The sequence below is a fragment of the Mastigoproctus giganteus genome, chromosome 7 (assembly GCF_048544385.1).
Source record: "Mastigoproctus giganteus isolate SK-2022 chromosome 7, ASM4854438v1, whole genome shotgun sequence".
Taxonomy (NCBI): domain Eukaryota; kingdom Metazoa; phylum Arthropoda; class Arachnida; order Uropygi; family Thelyphonidae; genus Mastigoproctus; species Mastigoproctus giganteus.
This window is the reverse complement of record NC_143581.1, coordinates 157,734,546-157,751,877: the sequence shown is the minus strand read 5'-3', so window position 1 is coordinate 157,751,877 and position 17,332 is coordinate 157,734,546. Positions and strand designations below refer to the sequence as shown.

At 37.4% G+C, this 17,332-nt stretch overlaps 1 protein-coding gene across 1 annotated transcript in view; it reads left to right on the top strand.

Annotated features, from left to right (window-relative positions):
- Idh3a (isocitrate dehydrogenase [NAD] subunit alpha, mitochondrial) overlaps positions 1–17,332 on the top strand; it is a 143,191-nt gene that overhangs the window by 13,785 nt on the left and 112,074 nt on the right. The window contains exon 2 of the mRNA XM_090377147.1: positions 2,314–2,445. Coding sequence (XP_090233273.1) covers positions 2,314–2,445 — 132 coding nt within the window. The remainder of the gene's footprint in view (positions 1–2,313; positions 2,446–17,332) is intronic.

The window sequence follows — 17,332 nt, the reverse complement described above, 5'->3', positions numbered from 1 at the left end:
TGCAATAAGTATGATACTACACCTTTATATACAGCTTGTCCCTGAGCGCCAATAATTGAGAAAATGGAAAAAGCACTCAGTATTTGGATTGACAAAAGCAGTAAATAACACATCCCATTAGATGGCAATGTAATTAAAGAAAGGGCAGTAATAATTTTTAGCCATTTAAAAGAAAATGGAGAATCTTCTGTTAACCCGGAGTTTGTTACCAGTAAAAGTTGGTTTGATCGATTTAAAAACCATTTCTTGTTACATAACATGAGATTTCAAGAGGAAAGTGCATCGGCTGATAAAGAAGCTGCTAAGAAGTATGCGGAGAAATTTCAAAAAATTATTGAAGAGCACGGACACATGCCACACCTCAAGTTTTCAATGCTGATGAGACAGGTCTGGTGGAAAAAAATGCCCAACAGAATCTTTATTTCAAAAAAAAAGAACTGCACCACGTTTTAAGACATCAAGATTGTGTAATGTTACTTATGTGCTGTAACACATCAGGAGATTACATGATAAAACCTATGCTAGTTTATAGATCCTCTACTCCTCATGCAATGAAAGGTGTAAATAAAAACACATTACCGGTATATTGAAAAGTAAAGAAAAAAGCTTGGGTAACTGCTGATTTATTTAAAGAATGGTTTCTAAATTGTTTTGTTGCCAGCTGTGGAAAACTATTTAAAGCAGAAAAATTTAGAGTTCAAAGTTTTATTATTATTAGATAATGCAATTATTGGACCATCCAAAAGATTTAAGTCATCCAAATGTTGAAGTAATGTTCTTACCACCTGATACAACTTCTTTAATTCAACCATTAGATCAAGGCATATCTACCTTTCAGACTCGTTACATCAGAAAATCATTATAATGGATTTTGAAAAAAATTGATTCCAAATCTATTAAAGTGACGGAGGTATGGTAACATTTTTCAATTGTGGAGTGTATTGGAATTATAGCTTTATCATTCAAAGAAGTAAAACGTAGACGTTAAATGTGTGTTGGAAAAATGTACGGGCAGAGTCAGTTCATTCAGGTAATATGGTCGAACTAACAGAAAAATCGGTGCGATAGTAGACCTTGCTAAGTCGGTAGAAGGGGAACGTTTTTATGATAGGACTACTGGAGACATTCAAGAATTGCTGCTAGAAAAAGACTGATGAAGTGGATTTGGTGGAAATGGCATTGGCTATATCCCAAATGAATTCAGAGGATGATTGCGCAGATAAATTCTGAAGTTCCAAATTTTACACTAAAAAGCATATGGGAAGGCATAAACTTAGCCGAGCAATTAGAATCTTATTTTTTGAATTCAGATCCTTCGATTGAAAGGTGCACAAAGTTCAAAATGGTGCTTCAAATATACCATGAAATTTACGAAGCTCTATCAAGCAAAAGCAAACAAACCCAGCTTAGTGATTTTTTAAAGAGAGCAGAAGATACACAAAATCTAGCTGCTGCAGAAGAAAGTTCAGAAGGTGAAGATATTCTGCAACAGAGAAAACGTTCTCGTTTGTTCTTAGCAGCAAAGGAAATTAAATGAATGTGCATTATCTGACATATATGTATCACAGTTTGTTCAGTTATTACTGTTTTTAATAATAAAGTGTCCGATAGTTATAAAAAACTGTATTTTTGTTAGCCTTTGGAATGAACCCCCCCCCCTTTTGTATTGGTTCTTAGTCCCATATAACACTGTTTCTGGCGCCTCCATAGCCAGGTGGGCAGGAGCAGCAGTGCGTAGCACACGCTTCTTGATTAGACCGGGTTTCGATCCCGTGACCACCAAATACGGAGGATGTGGAAAGGTCAGGGAATGACCACCGCATATCCCCAGAGCAATATGGCCTTAGTTGCTAATGCTCCTAAAAACCAAATAACAAACAAACAACAATAACAAACATGGTTTCTCACTATACAAGATTTTATAGGAACCTAACTACTGTTTTATACGAGGGTTACATGTACTATTAATTCTTTTGGTACCATCACACAAGTTGTAACAAGGGATTTAGTTTTGTTTAGTTGTTCACTTAAACTTTGTAAGAGTATTTATGGCAGCACTGTAATAAAATTTAATTCTGTGTTGTCTTTTAAAACCTCTATAGCTTCTTTTATAAATGATTTCACATGCAAAAATGAATAATTAGGATGAAAAATGAAACAAAAATAGCAGGGTATTTGTTAAATTATAAATTGCATTTGATTAAAATTGTACCATCAAAAATTTTTGCTTGTTTACTTTAAGGCACGAGTTAAACTTTTTGTATGATATTTCACTGATGTGAAATCAATGCTGAATTTTTTTTTTTATTTTAGCTGTCTAGTATTCGCATTTCTAAGAAAAATGTTCGACACATGGCCAGTTTTCGGACTGTCACCCTCATACCAGGAGATGGAATTGGACCAGAAATTTCAGTAGCAGTACAAAAAATTTTTGATGCTGCTAAGGTAAAGTCATTGCTTTCATGTGCGTGTGTGTGTTTTTTTAAATTTCTTATATATTGAAATGAAAAAATAACTGACCGTATGACCTCTTCTTATAATTAGAACTTGTCAACTTGCATGTAAATTTTGTTGCAGATGCCAAGTAATTCCCTTTTTTTTTCCTAGCTTTCACAAAGATCAACTATAAGGTTACATGATTAAGTTCCTGGTGTGGGTTCATCATACACATGTCAGAGGTCTGAATGGGCTTCGGGGCGAGCAACAATGAACAATGTTCGCGCTTGGGTCTGGTACAAATAATCATAATGAATTGATATTTCAAATATTTTGGACTTTTTTTGGGTTATTTCTTACCTATACTTTTATAAAAAAATTTTATGTATTTAAATTATTTTTTTAGAAAAAATGTGTATTATTTGTTTATTGACACTTAATCGAACAATAAGGTGGGTTCACTTTGCCAATGTCTCCAAAATACACCAAAATTTGTATTTTTTCGTGGAAATGACCAGCCAGCAGTTCAAGCTCCAAAAGAAATTTTAGTGCATTGAACCAATTTAAGTAGCAAACGTGTTGACTATTTTATTTCTTCACAACAATTTGAAATAAAAAGCATGTGAAGAGGAGGTGGATATCGATATGCGTTTTGGAATTATATTAAATATGGTAAACTGAAAATTTATTACATTTTCTCTTTTATAATTAATATTGATAATTATTTTGGATAATTATTAATATTGAATTGTGAATCTGAAAGTTATTTTTTATTATTATGAAACTTCAGAAACTAATGTTAGTGATTTTATTTATATAAAAGTTTCAGTCTGGCCGGGATAAAAATTGGTTTGGTGGGTCGGGTATGGGTAATGAATTTGAAAAACAAATTCGGGGTCAGGCTGTCTAGACTTCGGGCCGGGCCAGATAAAAATAAAAAAAAATGTAGGCCCGGCCCATGCAGAACTCTAATGTCAAAGTGCTTGGGATGTGATGCATTGCATTGTGGCATTTGACCTTCATGACTGCTTCCCTCTACCAGGTCATTTGTGTATTGTAAACATTTGTATAGTCATGTTAGAGCTGTTGTGATGTCCAAGACATTGTAATTGTGTTAAGTAGTGTAACAAAGAGCAAACATTAAATTTGTTAAGTTGTGGAAAAGTGTAACTGAAACCTATGGCCCTGAGTGCCAAGCGATAGTGACAAACTATTTTCTTACTGTGATAAGAGTGCTCTCTAAAGTGATTTAGTTTTGTTTCTTTCTAGTGTGCTTATTCTTTTCTTTACTTGAAGTGGTTCTGCGCTTTAGAGATCAAAAGTAAGAACCAAGAAAGGAAATCTACATTTCTTTTCTTAGTCTTTATATTTATTACCAACAAACTCTACTTTAAACAACCCCGCCATTTGGTACTGCTCCTGCCTCCACATGGCGGGGCTGGTAACCTGGGGGATAAGACAACCCCCTGGGCTAAAAGGAGCAGAGATGGAAACAAGTGATTTCCCACGCTTAGAGCCGAAGAGCTCTCAACCAAATGACACACACGACACTGACCATGACTTCTCTATCTCAAAGAGAATGAAGAAAGATACTGGCAGACAGGAATTACCAGTATTCCTGATTTTACATTCTCTGTCAACACAACCTGTCAGCAAGCTCTCCCCCTTCATCATTCAGAGATGTCCCGAACATGCTGCAGGTTCACCAAAAATGGTGAAACGTCTTCAATCCGAAGATTTGTTAATAGAGACCAATTTTAGATGCTCTGAACTACTACTACGTCTGACATCCTTGAGTGGAATCCCAGTTCAAATCACACCCCACCCTCAATTCTTCAAAGGGAGTGATTACTGAATGGGATTTATTGAACGTCCCCGAAGACAAAATAGTTCAAGAACTTAAAGAACAAAACGTCACTCAAGCAAAAAGGATTATGATCTGAAAAGATGGCAATTTAGTCCCCACCAAGAGTATAATTTTAACTTTCAGTTCTCCAAACCTACCATCTTCAGTCAAGGCAGGATATTTAAACTGTTGCATTCGGCCCTATATCCCGAACCCTCTAAGATGTTTTAAATGCCAGAAATTTGGCCATTCCCAGACAGCATGCCATGGAGATGCAACTTGTGCAAACTGGATGTAAAACTCATACACAAACAGAATGTAAGGCACCAACTCCACAGTGTCCAAATTGCAAAGGCAACCATCCGGCATATTCCAAAGACTGTGACCTCTGGAAGTTGGGGAAAAAAATACAAAAATATAAAATTGAAAATAAGAAATAACGTTTCCTATCAAGAGGCAAGAAAACAAGTAAAATTAAGTATGCCAAAACACACCTATGCTTCTGCTACTCACAGTCACCAATCAGTAGCATGTCAGATGGAAGTGACCATTTCTACTGACACATCGATCTCCAACTGGGCTTGATCAGTCCTCTCGGTCGAACATCGATCTCCAACTGGGCTTGATCAGTCCTCTCGGTCGAACATCCATCTCCACCAAACATAGTAGACCAATGCAATAATACACTAACAGTTCCATCCCAGAGACCACACCGTTGTCAAGCAGTGGATAATTTCAGAAATCAGATCCTGTTGAGGCGAAGCAATCTCATCTATCAAGCATGTACACAGATGACATAACCAACCAAGATCTGCTTGAAATACATGCAGATGGCGATATGGAAGAAAGCAATGACTCAGAACGCCCTAATTTTTCAAGAAAAGAAAAATCAAATCATACAGTGGAATTGCAGAGGTTTTTGCAGCAATATTGACGATATATATGAATTAATTCACCTCAAACCTGCTGCCATGTGCCTACAAGAAACGAATTTAACACCAAAAATCTCCATTTCAGTCAAAAATTAAACCATCTTTAGAAAAGATCGATCTGAAACTAACAGCCCTCGTGGAGGAGTAGCTGTACTTGTGGAATCACGAGTCCCCTCCAGGCACATTCCTTTGAAAACACCATTAGAAGCTGTTGCTACACGTATAGTTATCGGTATCACATTGACAGTGGTCTTGATATATCTTCTGCAAAACCATCCATGCACATTTCAGGATCTGGAAAACCTTATTTCTCAATTACCATCTCCTGTTAGGTCTGTCTATTAGGTGATTTTAATGATCTCCTAATAGATCTGTCTATTAGGTGATTTTAATGGACATCATCCATTGTGGGGTTCTCTGGTCTCAGATGGACGGGGTGAACTTATCGAAATGCTGCTTGATAGAGAGAATATGACACTGTTGAACACTGGCTTATCCACCTACATCCATTTTCTTACTGGATCAAGCACTGCTATCGATCTCTCAATCTGCTCTCCGATCCTGTTCCCAACCATAGAATGGACAGTACACGACAACCCTCTAAATAGCGATCATTTTCTGCTGATTTGCAGCATTCAAACCACCCATTCCAAACAAACAGAAACAAAAACTCAGTGGAAGTTTTCCAAAGCAAACTGGACAAAATTTACCAATCATGTATCTTTTGATGAGGATATCATTACGTCTTCTGCTATTGACGCTACCACTGAATATATAACAAAGCAGATACTAACAGCTGCAACAGCCGCCATCCCACAGTCTAGAATAAGAAACCAACGGCATACCAATCACTGGTGGAATGGTGATTCAAAAAAGGAAAAAAATGCAACATGGAATACCTTCCGCAAATTAGCATTAGTAGAGGCATATGATGCAAGAAAGCAAGCTTATGCAGCATCAGCCAAAAAAAAAAAAAAAAAAAAACCACTCTCATTTCATCCCTTCGTTTATTCGAAATACCTGTCCAGCTGAGCCTTGAATTTATTTAAGCTATCAACTTCCACAACAAGGGATGGAAGTCTGTTCCACCAACCAACTACCTGCTGGCTAAAGGCAAATTTCTGCACATCTATCCTATATCTGTCTTTCCTCAATTTGAATTTATGCCCTCTCAGGTGATTATTCTGAGCAAGAGGAAGAATCCCATCAGCATTGAGCATGCTCAAACCATTCAAGACTTTATACACCTCTATCAGATCACCTCGCCGGTGTCTAGTCTCCAGATACTGTAATTTGCAAAACTTAACTCTTTCTTCGTAAGAGTAACCCTTTGTTCCATTCACTAATCTTGTTGCCCTTCTCTGTACTTGTTCCAGCAGCTCTAAATCCTTGAAATGAGGCTGTCAGACCTGTATACAGTACTCAAGATGTGGCCTGAAAATCGCTTTATACAAGGGAATAATCATCTTATCCCTGCTAGAAAAATTGTTGTATATCATTGACAAGACACCATGAGCTACTCTTGTAACTCGTCTGCATTGCTCAGAGAACTTCATATCTGCCTGCACAATTACCCCCAGGTCCTTTTCATTCTCTACTACTGTCAGTGTAGTACCACAGAGTTGATACGTTGCTCTGGGGTTGCTGTTTACCCTATGTAGTACTTTACATTTGTTGCAGGAGCATAGCGTCAGTAGTGTCCTTAACAACCCTTCCAACCTTTGTATTGGGTGCAAACTTGGACATTAAGCTTGATATACCATCATCAGTATCATTTATAAATACAGAAAACAATGGACCCAACATTGAACCCTGAGGAACTCCACTAATAACATTAGTCCACAATGAGCAGTGTCCATTGATTACCACTCTGTCTTCTCCCCCTCAACCATCCCTTTATCCATAGCAACAATTTGCCTCCAATACCACACTGCTCCAATTTGTGCAGCAGTCTTCAATGTGCAACAGTATCAAAAGCCTTTCTAAGATCCAAATATATAATATCAGAGTTATTCCCTGCATCCAGTTCTTTTGTGACTGCATCATAGTATCCAATAAAATTGGTCAGGCACGACTTTCCCTTAACAAAACCATGCTGTGCCCGAGCTATAACAGAAATCTTGTCTAGATAATCCTGCAGTGCTTCTTTAACTAGTACCTCCATTAATTTTCCTGGAACAGAAGTTAAACTCACAGGTCTATAATTACTTGTATCAGCCTTTGATCCTCCTTTGTGAATTGGGGTCACATTTGCACATCTCCAGTCTATGGGTACCTCTCCCGAGTCCAAAGAAGCTCTTATAATTATGGCTAAGGGTTTGCTTACTTCCTTTGCTGCCTCCTTTAATTTAACTGGATAGATCCCATCCGCCCCAGGTGCCTTTTTTATGTTTATCCTCAACAATTTCTCCTCCACTTTCTTCTCAGTTATTACAAAATCATCTAGATCACTGTCAGAGTTTACTTCACTTCTGGCATTTCCCTTCCTGAATAACTCCTCATGTGTGAATGTAGATGCAAAATACTCGTTTAGTTTGTTAGCCACTTGAGCAGGATCCTCAAGTTGAACCGTTAATATCCAGTGGACCAATCTGATTCATCCCTTTCCTTCTAGAGTTTACATAGGTAACTCATTTCTGTTTTTCTTTGCATTCTTTGCCAAAGATTTCTCATAATCTGCCCTTGCCTGCCTAATCTCCTTTGTGACTTGGTTACAGACCAGCTTATATCTATCATAGGCTTCCATGTCACCCATTAATTTATATGTATCCCATGCATTTTTCTTCTCTGCCATATGTCTAATTAGTTCATCTGACATCCATTTAGGCCTAAACTTTGAACAATATTTCTTAGTTGGTATGTAAAGCCTAGTAGCTTCCATGATAAGTTCTTTGAATGCTTCCCAATTTGAATTTGCTGTTGGTAACATCATCAGTTGGTCCCACTGTATAGAATTTAAATACTGTCTCAGGCCATTATAGTCGCCTTTATGAAAGCAAAAACCCTTCCCTTTACCCCTGATGGTTGTTACCTCTTTGAATAAATCCCACTTCAGCACACTGTGATCACTGCCACCTAGTGGTTCCTTTATCTGAAGATTCTTAATGCATGAAGAATCACTACTGATAATCAGATCAAGAGTATTACTCCCTCTAGTTGCCTCCCGAACATGCTGATGTAGAAAACAGTCATCCAATAAATCCACAAAAGCCTTGCTAGTGCGTGAGTGACCAATCCTCAAATTCCAGTAAATATCTGGGAAATTAAAATCCGCCATTATAAGACTCTGATTTACTGGCCCACTCTGTTTCTCTGTACAGTTTCTTATTATACTCATCAGAGTCATTAGGCCTATATCACACTCCTACTCTCAATTTTGATCTCCCAATGCTTATGTCACACCAAACTGACTCGACACTGCACTGTTCAGCGATGTCGACTGGCTTCACTTCCTTGTGTTCTATGTGTTTCTTAACTAATAGCATAACCGCTTCTGCCTTCCTGTCCTGTCTATTCTTTGTGTACACATTGTACTCAAAGTACCAGTTCATTGTACCAGTTCTGCATTCCTTATATCTGTGTGACACCACGTCTCTGAAATCCCCACAATATCTGCCTTTGATGTTTTGAGCAATACCTCAAATTCATCAAATTTATTTACCGAACTCCTAGCATTGGTGTTCAAGCAAGTATTCATGCACCTGTTCCTATTCTTAGCTACCCTAACACAACCCATGTGTTTACTTGTACTGCAATGACTCCCAGCAGTCTCTGAAATATCCTGCATCTTGTTTTCCAGGCTGCTGCTCATTCCAATAGAAGCAGTGCCTCGATAGCATCAGCAAATATTCTTGCACCCTTTCTATTTAAGTGTATCCCATCCCTGTAGAAGCAGTCTCTCCTGTTAACAAGTACAGACCAGGCTGAAAAAAATTCTACCCCTTGAGCCTTGCACAATCTTTCCAGGGTCGAATTGATCGACAAGGCTCTCATCATATACTCGCTCCTGTCGTGTCTGGGCAGAATTACAGACACTTTCAAATTCAACCCTAATTCACGCCTTTTTTTCGACAGTAACCTGTACTTGTTAAGTAATTCCGCCGGTTTCCTACTCTTAATATCACTAGTGCCAACATCTACATCACCTTTTGTGCCCTTAAAAGATGATATCTGCTCCACAACTTTATCAACCTTTGGCCCTGGCAGACATACCCTGGTCCTGTTCCACCTATCCTTTTTACAAAGCATGTTCCCCGTTTCCCTGACTATAGGGTCACCAACAACTAGCTCCTGTGGGACCAGCACATTCTGCCTTAGGGGTTGCTGCCGTGTTGCATGATGTCCAAGTGCAAGCTCTGGCGTTGTTGTGGGCAGCTGAGAGCTTGATGGGCCCCTCAATTTAGATCCTTCGAGGGCATCCACCCTGTCCTTCAAGCTCTTATATAGGCCCATAACAACGCTGAGTTGTCGCCTGATTTCCTTACACTCCTTACGTCGCGCACACACACACAAAGGCATCCCCCATAGCAATATCATGTCCCGTACCCGATTGCTCCACATACATCAAGCAAGCAGTGCATCTTAAAAGGCTGTGATTCAGAGGGCAACTGCCCTCCTCAGTTCTCCCCTGAGCCACAGCACTCCCATTAGCTTGAGCCTTTTGCTTTGCTGCTCTGGTCTGAGTCATGATTTCGATTTAATTTCAATAAAATTTCAATTTCAGTACAAAATTATAACCCTAAACTTGTATCCCAACACAGTTATAACGCTATATATATAGATATCTAAAGCCATATAAATATCCCACCACTGCCAACCTTATTACCTTCAAGAGCCTGAGACCCAAAGCTCGTTTCATCCGGGGAAAGGCCAAAAAAGATTCATGGGTAAAATTCACCTCCTCAATCAACAAAGATACTGATACCCGAATAATGTGGAAAAAAAATAAAGAAGCTAAGTGGAAAATATCATGTATCGCCTTCACCTATTATTATCTGGAATGGGAAGGAGATCTCCTCTCCTGGAGAGATTGCCAATGCCTTAGGAACTGTGGTCTGTGAATTGTCTGCCTCAAGCGCATATCAACAGTCTTTCCAAAAAATTAAAGCCAAAACTGAGAAAAGGAAACTGAACTTCAAAGCTATATGCCATTTACCTTATAACCAACCGTTAACAATATCTGAACTGAAAGAATCTATATATACCTCAAGAAACAGTGCTCCTGGTCCTGACGGAATTTACTATATAATGCTTCAACATCTCATTCAGAAATCACTGTCTTCATTGCTTAAACTTTACAATTGGATATTCTCAGAACATATATTCCTCACTTCCTGGCAACATTCTTATATAATAACTATACCGAAATCTGGAAAAGATCATTCGATTCCACACAATTATAGACCAATCTTTCTAACCAGCTGCTTGAGTAATACTGAAAAAATGGTTCACTATCGTCTCACCTGGTATCTTGAATCCCGAAACATAATCAGTAACAATCAGTTTGGTTTTCGAAAGAATATATCTTCCCCAGACCTCATGACAAAAGCTGAATCAATCATAAGGAATGCATTCATCAGAAATCAACATCTCGTCATGATATGCCTTGATATAGTGAAGGCTTTTGATACGACATGGCGATACGGCATCATAAGAGATCTCCATTCTATTCATATGAGAGGGCATGTACCATATTTTATTCAAAGCTTGCTTCGACACAGATCTTTCCAAGTTAAGTACCAACAGGTTTTATCTCAAACATATACAAGGAGTCCCACAGGGCTCTGTTCTTAGTGCCACTCTGTTCTCACTCGAATAAACAATATCACAAACTGCATTCCAAACACCGTTGACTCATATCTCTATGCGGATGACCTTACCATATCCTGCTATTCCCAGAATATGAACTATATCGAGAGGCATCTACAATTATCCATATCCAACATTGAATTATGGATGGCACAAAATGGATACAGACTTTCAAGCCACAAATCTACAGCCATACATTTCTGCACAAAGCACAGAATGCATCCTGAACCTGAGTTGCACTTGGCCAATCGCCCTCTACCAATCATGAACAGTATTCGTCTCCTAGGGCTAATTTTTGATAAGAAATTAAACTTCCAGGAGCACATCAAATATCTCAGAACCACTTGCTCAAAGAAAATGAATATACTCCGGGTAATCTCCAGACATCTTGGGGTGCAGATTGTTATACCCTGCTCCACTTACATAAGTCCCTAATTAGATCTCGGCTAGACTATGGAGAACCTGTTTATGACTCAGCCAGGGAAAGTACCTTAGCCTGTCTTGCACCCATCCAACATTCCTCTCTTAGGATAGCCCTAGGTGCATACAGAACATCACCAGTTCAGAGTCTTTACGTTGAGGCTCACAAACCTCCACTTAGCATCAGAAGAAAGATGTTGCTGATGAATTACTAAGCAAAAATTAAAAGTCTGCGTACTCATCCTGTTTGGCCACTCCTGCACAATCCCCAGTGGAAAACCCACTATGCAAATAAACCTAGAACAATTTGGCCTGCTGGTATCAGACTGCAAATTCTAGCAGAAAGCTGGAACATCCAATTTGATAATATCCTCAGAGAATCAAAATATCCAGATCCCCCGTGGACTACCTTCACACTTCCTTCTAATAAATACTTTGAGCAATGGGGTAAAGGTTCCATAGCAAAGTTTAACATCCAACAACTACATTATGCTCATACACAAAAGTACCCCGAATTCACCAAGATCTATACTGATGGTTCAAAGTCTGACAATCAAGTGGGTGCAACTGCTGTCTTCCCTAATTCAACTGTCTTGTTTTCACTTCCAGCCGAATGTAGCAGTTATACCGCTGAGCTTCATGCCATTAAGCTTGCTCTGAAAAATATCTCACTGCTGTCAATAAATAAAAGTACAATATATACTGATTCACAAAGTGCTATTTTAGCTTTGAAAGGCACTTCCTCACCTAACAATCCTTTATTAAAACTCATAAGACATAAGCTGATGCAGCTTCATGAGCATCAACAAACTGTTATTTTTTCTTGGATCCCTGGCCACAGTGGTATTCCAGGAAATGAATGTGCAGATGATGCTGCAAAGCATCCTTCCAATATAGCCTCAACAAATGATCTATTCCCATATCCTGATTATAGACACAAAATACTGAGAACATGCACGGAACAATGGACACTTCTGTGGAAAATGTAAACAAATAACAAGCTATTTCAAATAAAACCCGAACCACAATTATGGACTTCTAGCCTTCGTAAAAATAGAAAAGAAGTAATCTTAGCCAGAATCCGAATAGGTCACACTCACCTCACCCATCTATATCTGCTTGCAGGGAATGATCCTCCTCAGTGCGCGCACTGCTCGTAACCACTTACTGTAAAACATATATTCCTGGAATGTAGCTTGTTTAACAGTGCCCGACGAATGGCTTTTAGTTTCATCTCATATCTGCAACAACCTCTGTCTCTCAATAGCATCATAGGTAAAGAAGCAAATCTCTCTGAATTCTTTCTCTATTTAAAACAAATTCAACTGTATGATTGTTTCTAACTGCTGTACAAGCAGTTTCTGTATGTAAAGTCCATTGATTTGGGAGGTACAATATGGCCTAGGTTGCCCTTGCACCAGAAAACACAACTGAAACCTACAAATTGGTAAAACAGGTTTATGTTAATAAGGTTCCATTTCCTTTGGCTGTTTTATACTGGCTTGCTAGATTTTGTGATGACCATGAGAATCTGGAAGACTGGGTGCTGTTGGTGTCAAAATGCAGTTGAAAAAATTCACACATTGATTGCATCTGATTGTTGAATGACTTTGAAGGAAGAGCAACTTTGTATTAATGGAGAAAATTTATACAGTTCTGACACATGATTTGTATAGTCATACCACCATGTGCAGTCTATTTTAGAAGTAAAGGGGTGGTGGAATGATTTGAGTACTTTCATTTTCAGATGAATTTTAAACAAAAGTAATCATATAAATGCATAACAAAATGATACGTAGAATCAATTCTAATCCCCCATTTCAGTCTTTGTCTATAATAGGAATATAATATCTGCATTCACCCTCTTTTTACCCTGCTTCACTTATCCCTCTACTTCTTAAGTAGACCATATATGGTGATACCTTGATTTCATTCTCGTGGCAGTAGGACTATAGGCAGTAGGGTTTTTTCTGCACTGTTTGAAAAGGTAGTTTTTCTGGCAAAGTATGAGATTGTGGGCAAGATCTGCATAAAGAACAACTATTTATGAATTAAATGATACAGACACACTTCTCTCACAACAGAAAACATTCTAGATTCTATTAATAACCAAATGGATTATTTTCAAAAAAGCAGTGCCTGCACAAGCATTGTCAGTAACCTTGAGTGAGCAGTTTGTTTGGTCTCATGTTCATGGTTTTACTTGGCACGTGGCTTTCCCTGTTGTGAACTGTCAGATTCACCAGCAATAGTAAAGGGTAATCAAGGCCTTTGAGAAGTAGTGAGAAACACATTGTGTAAAATGTTTTTCGCAGTTTTTTTTTAAAGGAATATCCTCTTTACTGATAAAACATAGTGCAGTTAATGTCAGAATTTACAGGAGTCTGCTTTGAGTTTTTTAATGCATGTAAAGAAACAGAAGAAACAAAAACTCCCAATGATAAAAGGGGAAAAAAAGTGTAATAAGAAAATGTGACAATTTTGTGAAATCAGCTGTGATTCTAAAGTGCATAAGTTTTTCTTTGATAATGAAGTACTTATGACATCATCAAATTCATGTGGCTATGAAGAAGGAATTATTAAAAATTAAGTTTAGTGTGGCATGCAGTAAATTGATGGAATCTTTTTCAGAAGACCACTATGCCAAATATGATGAAAAGCCAAATGTAAAGAGCAACTGTTTGAGTTTTGCCAAACTTTTCTATAGAATTTGTCCAAAGAAGATGGTCAAAGTATGACCAATTGGTCGACACTGGATGAATTCATAGTGGAAAATATTGATTGAATGGAAGGTTTCATGGTAGTGTAAGACTTGGCAGTTGATGGAGTCTCCATTATTTTAGAAAGACAGTTGAAAAAATGCAGTTGGGAGGGAGGGTTTTTTTTACCCTTTTTAGAAATTGGTTGGATATGAGCAAATTTCCATTCAGAAGGGGGAATATCAGTTGAATAAGAGTTAAAAGGTATATGAAACTGGGTGATCTATAAAGGCTTCAAGACTTAGCAGAGAAATGCCACTGCACCTCAAGACATTTTGGCATCAAAATTGTTTAGGATTCTTCTGATATCCTTCTGTTGGAAGACCACAGGAGCTATTGAATGGAATAGTAGGAGGTGATTTACTGAGATCATCAATGCAAGAGTTAAGAGCAGGATGCTATTAAATCAGCTATTTATCTTTAGATGATGCAGTGGAACCATCAGAATGTAACTAAATTGCTACTGTTTTAATTATAAATTTTCTTTGCCTAATATTATGAGTAGAATACCACACAGGGTTTGGTGTTTGTGCCTCTTACTGTTTTTAATATGTATTAATGTGGCATTTCAAGTTCGATTTTTGCTAAATTTGCTGATGAAAGGTAGGCAGAATGGTTTGACATTTATTCAAGATCTAGGTAAACTAGGCAGTGGGCAGAAAAATGGACAAATCAGAATAAGAATTCTTACAAAGGCAAAAAAAAAAAAAAAAAAGAATCATCAGAGGTGGAAAGCTTTGTTTACCTTGGCTCAATAGATTTATAGGATAGCTCAGAGAAAGATATACAACTTAAAATTAGTAAAGCTCAAATTGCATTTCAATTAAACATTCTGGTATAGTAATTATTACATTGAAAACTAAATTAAGAATATTTAATTCAAATGTGAAATCATTACTTCTTTATGGCGTGGAAACCTGTCATAAACTAAAAACATTCAAAATAAATTTACGAATTTTATTTGCGAATAAATGTCTTGGGAAAATATTGAAAATGAAATTGCAGGGAAAACATTAGCAATAAAGAAATATACAAAATAATCTGACAACACTCAAGAAACTGTGATATAAATAAAAGAAAATGGTAGTGGATAGGCCCTGTCCTTTGGAAACCAGAAAAGTTTAGCATATACCAGGCATTAGATGATTAAGAAAAGAATGAAAAGAAACAGGAAAAAACTTTGAGACAAGTTAAAGCCCAGAATGGCCTGGATGGAGAAGTATGGAGGATGCTCCATGTTTGAGTAGGAGCAAAGAGAACTAAGTAAAACTTGAGATTGCTGATGAGGGAAAAAGACCTAGTGGCAATTGTATAGTCATATAGGGTGCTGAAACAGATGGTAATTTTTCCATCTGGAATACTGGAAATCTTATTTTAGAAAAATGTAGACATGTTGAGAGTGTGCAAAGGAGAGTAACAAGATTATAGTTATGAGCACAAAGGGATATTCTTTCCAAGGAAGCCTGGCAGAGTTTGCAGAGTCTAGAAACTATGCCTCTGCAGGGTGATCTATTTACGTCTTTAAAATGGATGATTTAATTTTAAATTTAGAAAGGATGGTTGCAGAATAAATGTGTGGAAGTTTGCATTCAGTTAAAGAATAATTGAATTTTGGAATAAACTTCCACATAGTGTTGTGGAAGCAGGAAGTTTGAATAAATTTAAAGGGTTTAACAAATTTTTAGAAGAAATGAATTTTCAGTAGGAATACCTTTTTAAAGCATTTGTTATAGCCCATGTTTTATTTTAATTCTTGACATCTAAAAACAGGAAAATAGCCTTTATTTGCTTTGTACAAGTTTTTTTTTTTTTTTTTTTATGAAACCCATAACATGAAAGGCATTATATAACCTATAGTACTTAGTACAATGCATAGATTGAAAGCTGAGAACTCAGAAGATACTTGTTGATATTAGACTTCAATTTCTGTTGATTATAATTTGAGATGTCAGTTGTTCCAGAGAACAAAAGTAGAAGGGATAAATGAGGAAAACTTGGTTCCGAGTTTGGAGTTGGACAGTGAATAGATGCTGAATGGTTGCAGCACACATTTGGACTTGTTTATAAATGAGTAGGGGAATTATGGATATCAGTTCAGAAAGGCATTGTCCATAGAAAATGCATACAGGAAAAACTGAACATCTATGAGACTTTGTAAGAGATAAGTCATTAATTAACCTGACTGCTGTTTTTTGAATAAAGCCTGGAAACTTGAGGTTTTCAATATACCATGTTAGCTGTGGGAGAAATGTTGCATGGTAAAGTGGATATGAGATTTGTACAAAGTGAGTAGTTGTTTAGAAGGAAAGTAATGCTAAGATAGTATAGAAATCAGGGTAATCCCTAATAGTGATGTGATCTTATGCAATAAATCTGAGTATCATTGAAGATGAACAATCAGTAGTACACATACTCAACAAATATGAGTACTCATAGCCACAATCAGAAATAATTAGCCAATTAAGATAAGCCGAAGGTAAGTAAACTATCAGGAAACTTAATGCTTCTTTTTATACTCATTAGCTATTTATTGAAGTGCAGTCTTATGCTTGATTTGTTATCAAGGGGGTGTGAACTGCAAATTCTTTGTAGCCATCTTTTATGTTCTTTCTATGGAATTTTCAACTGGTTTCTCTGTGCATTCTCCTGACACTGAATCGACACTATGATGGTGATGGGGAGCCTCCGTAGCCAGGTGGGAAGGAGCAACAGTGCGTAGCACACGTTTCTTGATTAGATCGGGGTTCGAGCCCGTCACCACCAAATACGGAGGATGCGGTAAAGTCAGGGAATGACAACAGCATATTCCCGGAGCAGTATGGCCTTAGTTGCTAATGCTCCTAAAAACCAAACAACAAACAAACAAACAACATGATGGTTGATGGACATGTTGGACAGACAACTTGTGTAATCGAGAACCACTAATATTCATAAAATCAGACAAATGCTAACTTATTGTGATTTTCTCTTGTAGAGGATCTGTTTCCTTGTTTTGAATTTAAATCAATGGTTTGATTTTAATTCGTTAGCATTTGTTAATCAGTTAGCATTTGTCTGATTTTATGAATATTAGCGGGTCTTGATTACACAAGTTGTCTATTCAACATGTATAGTATCTTATAAAAATAAAA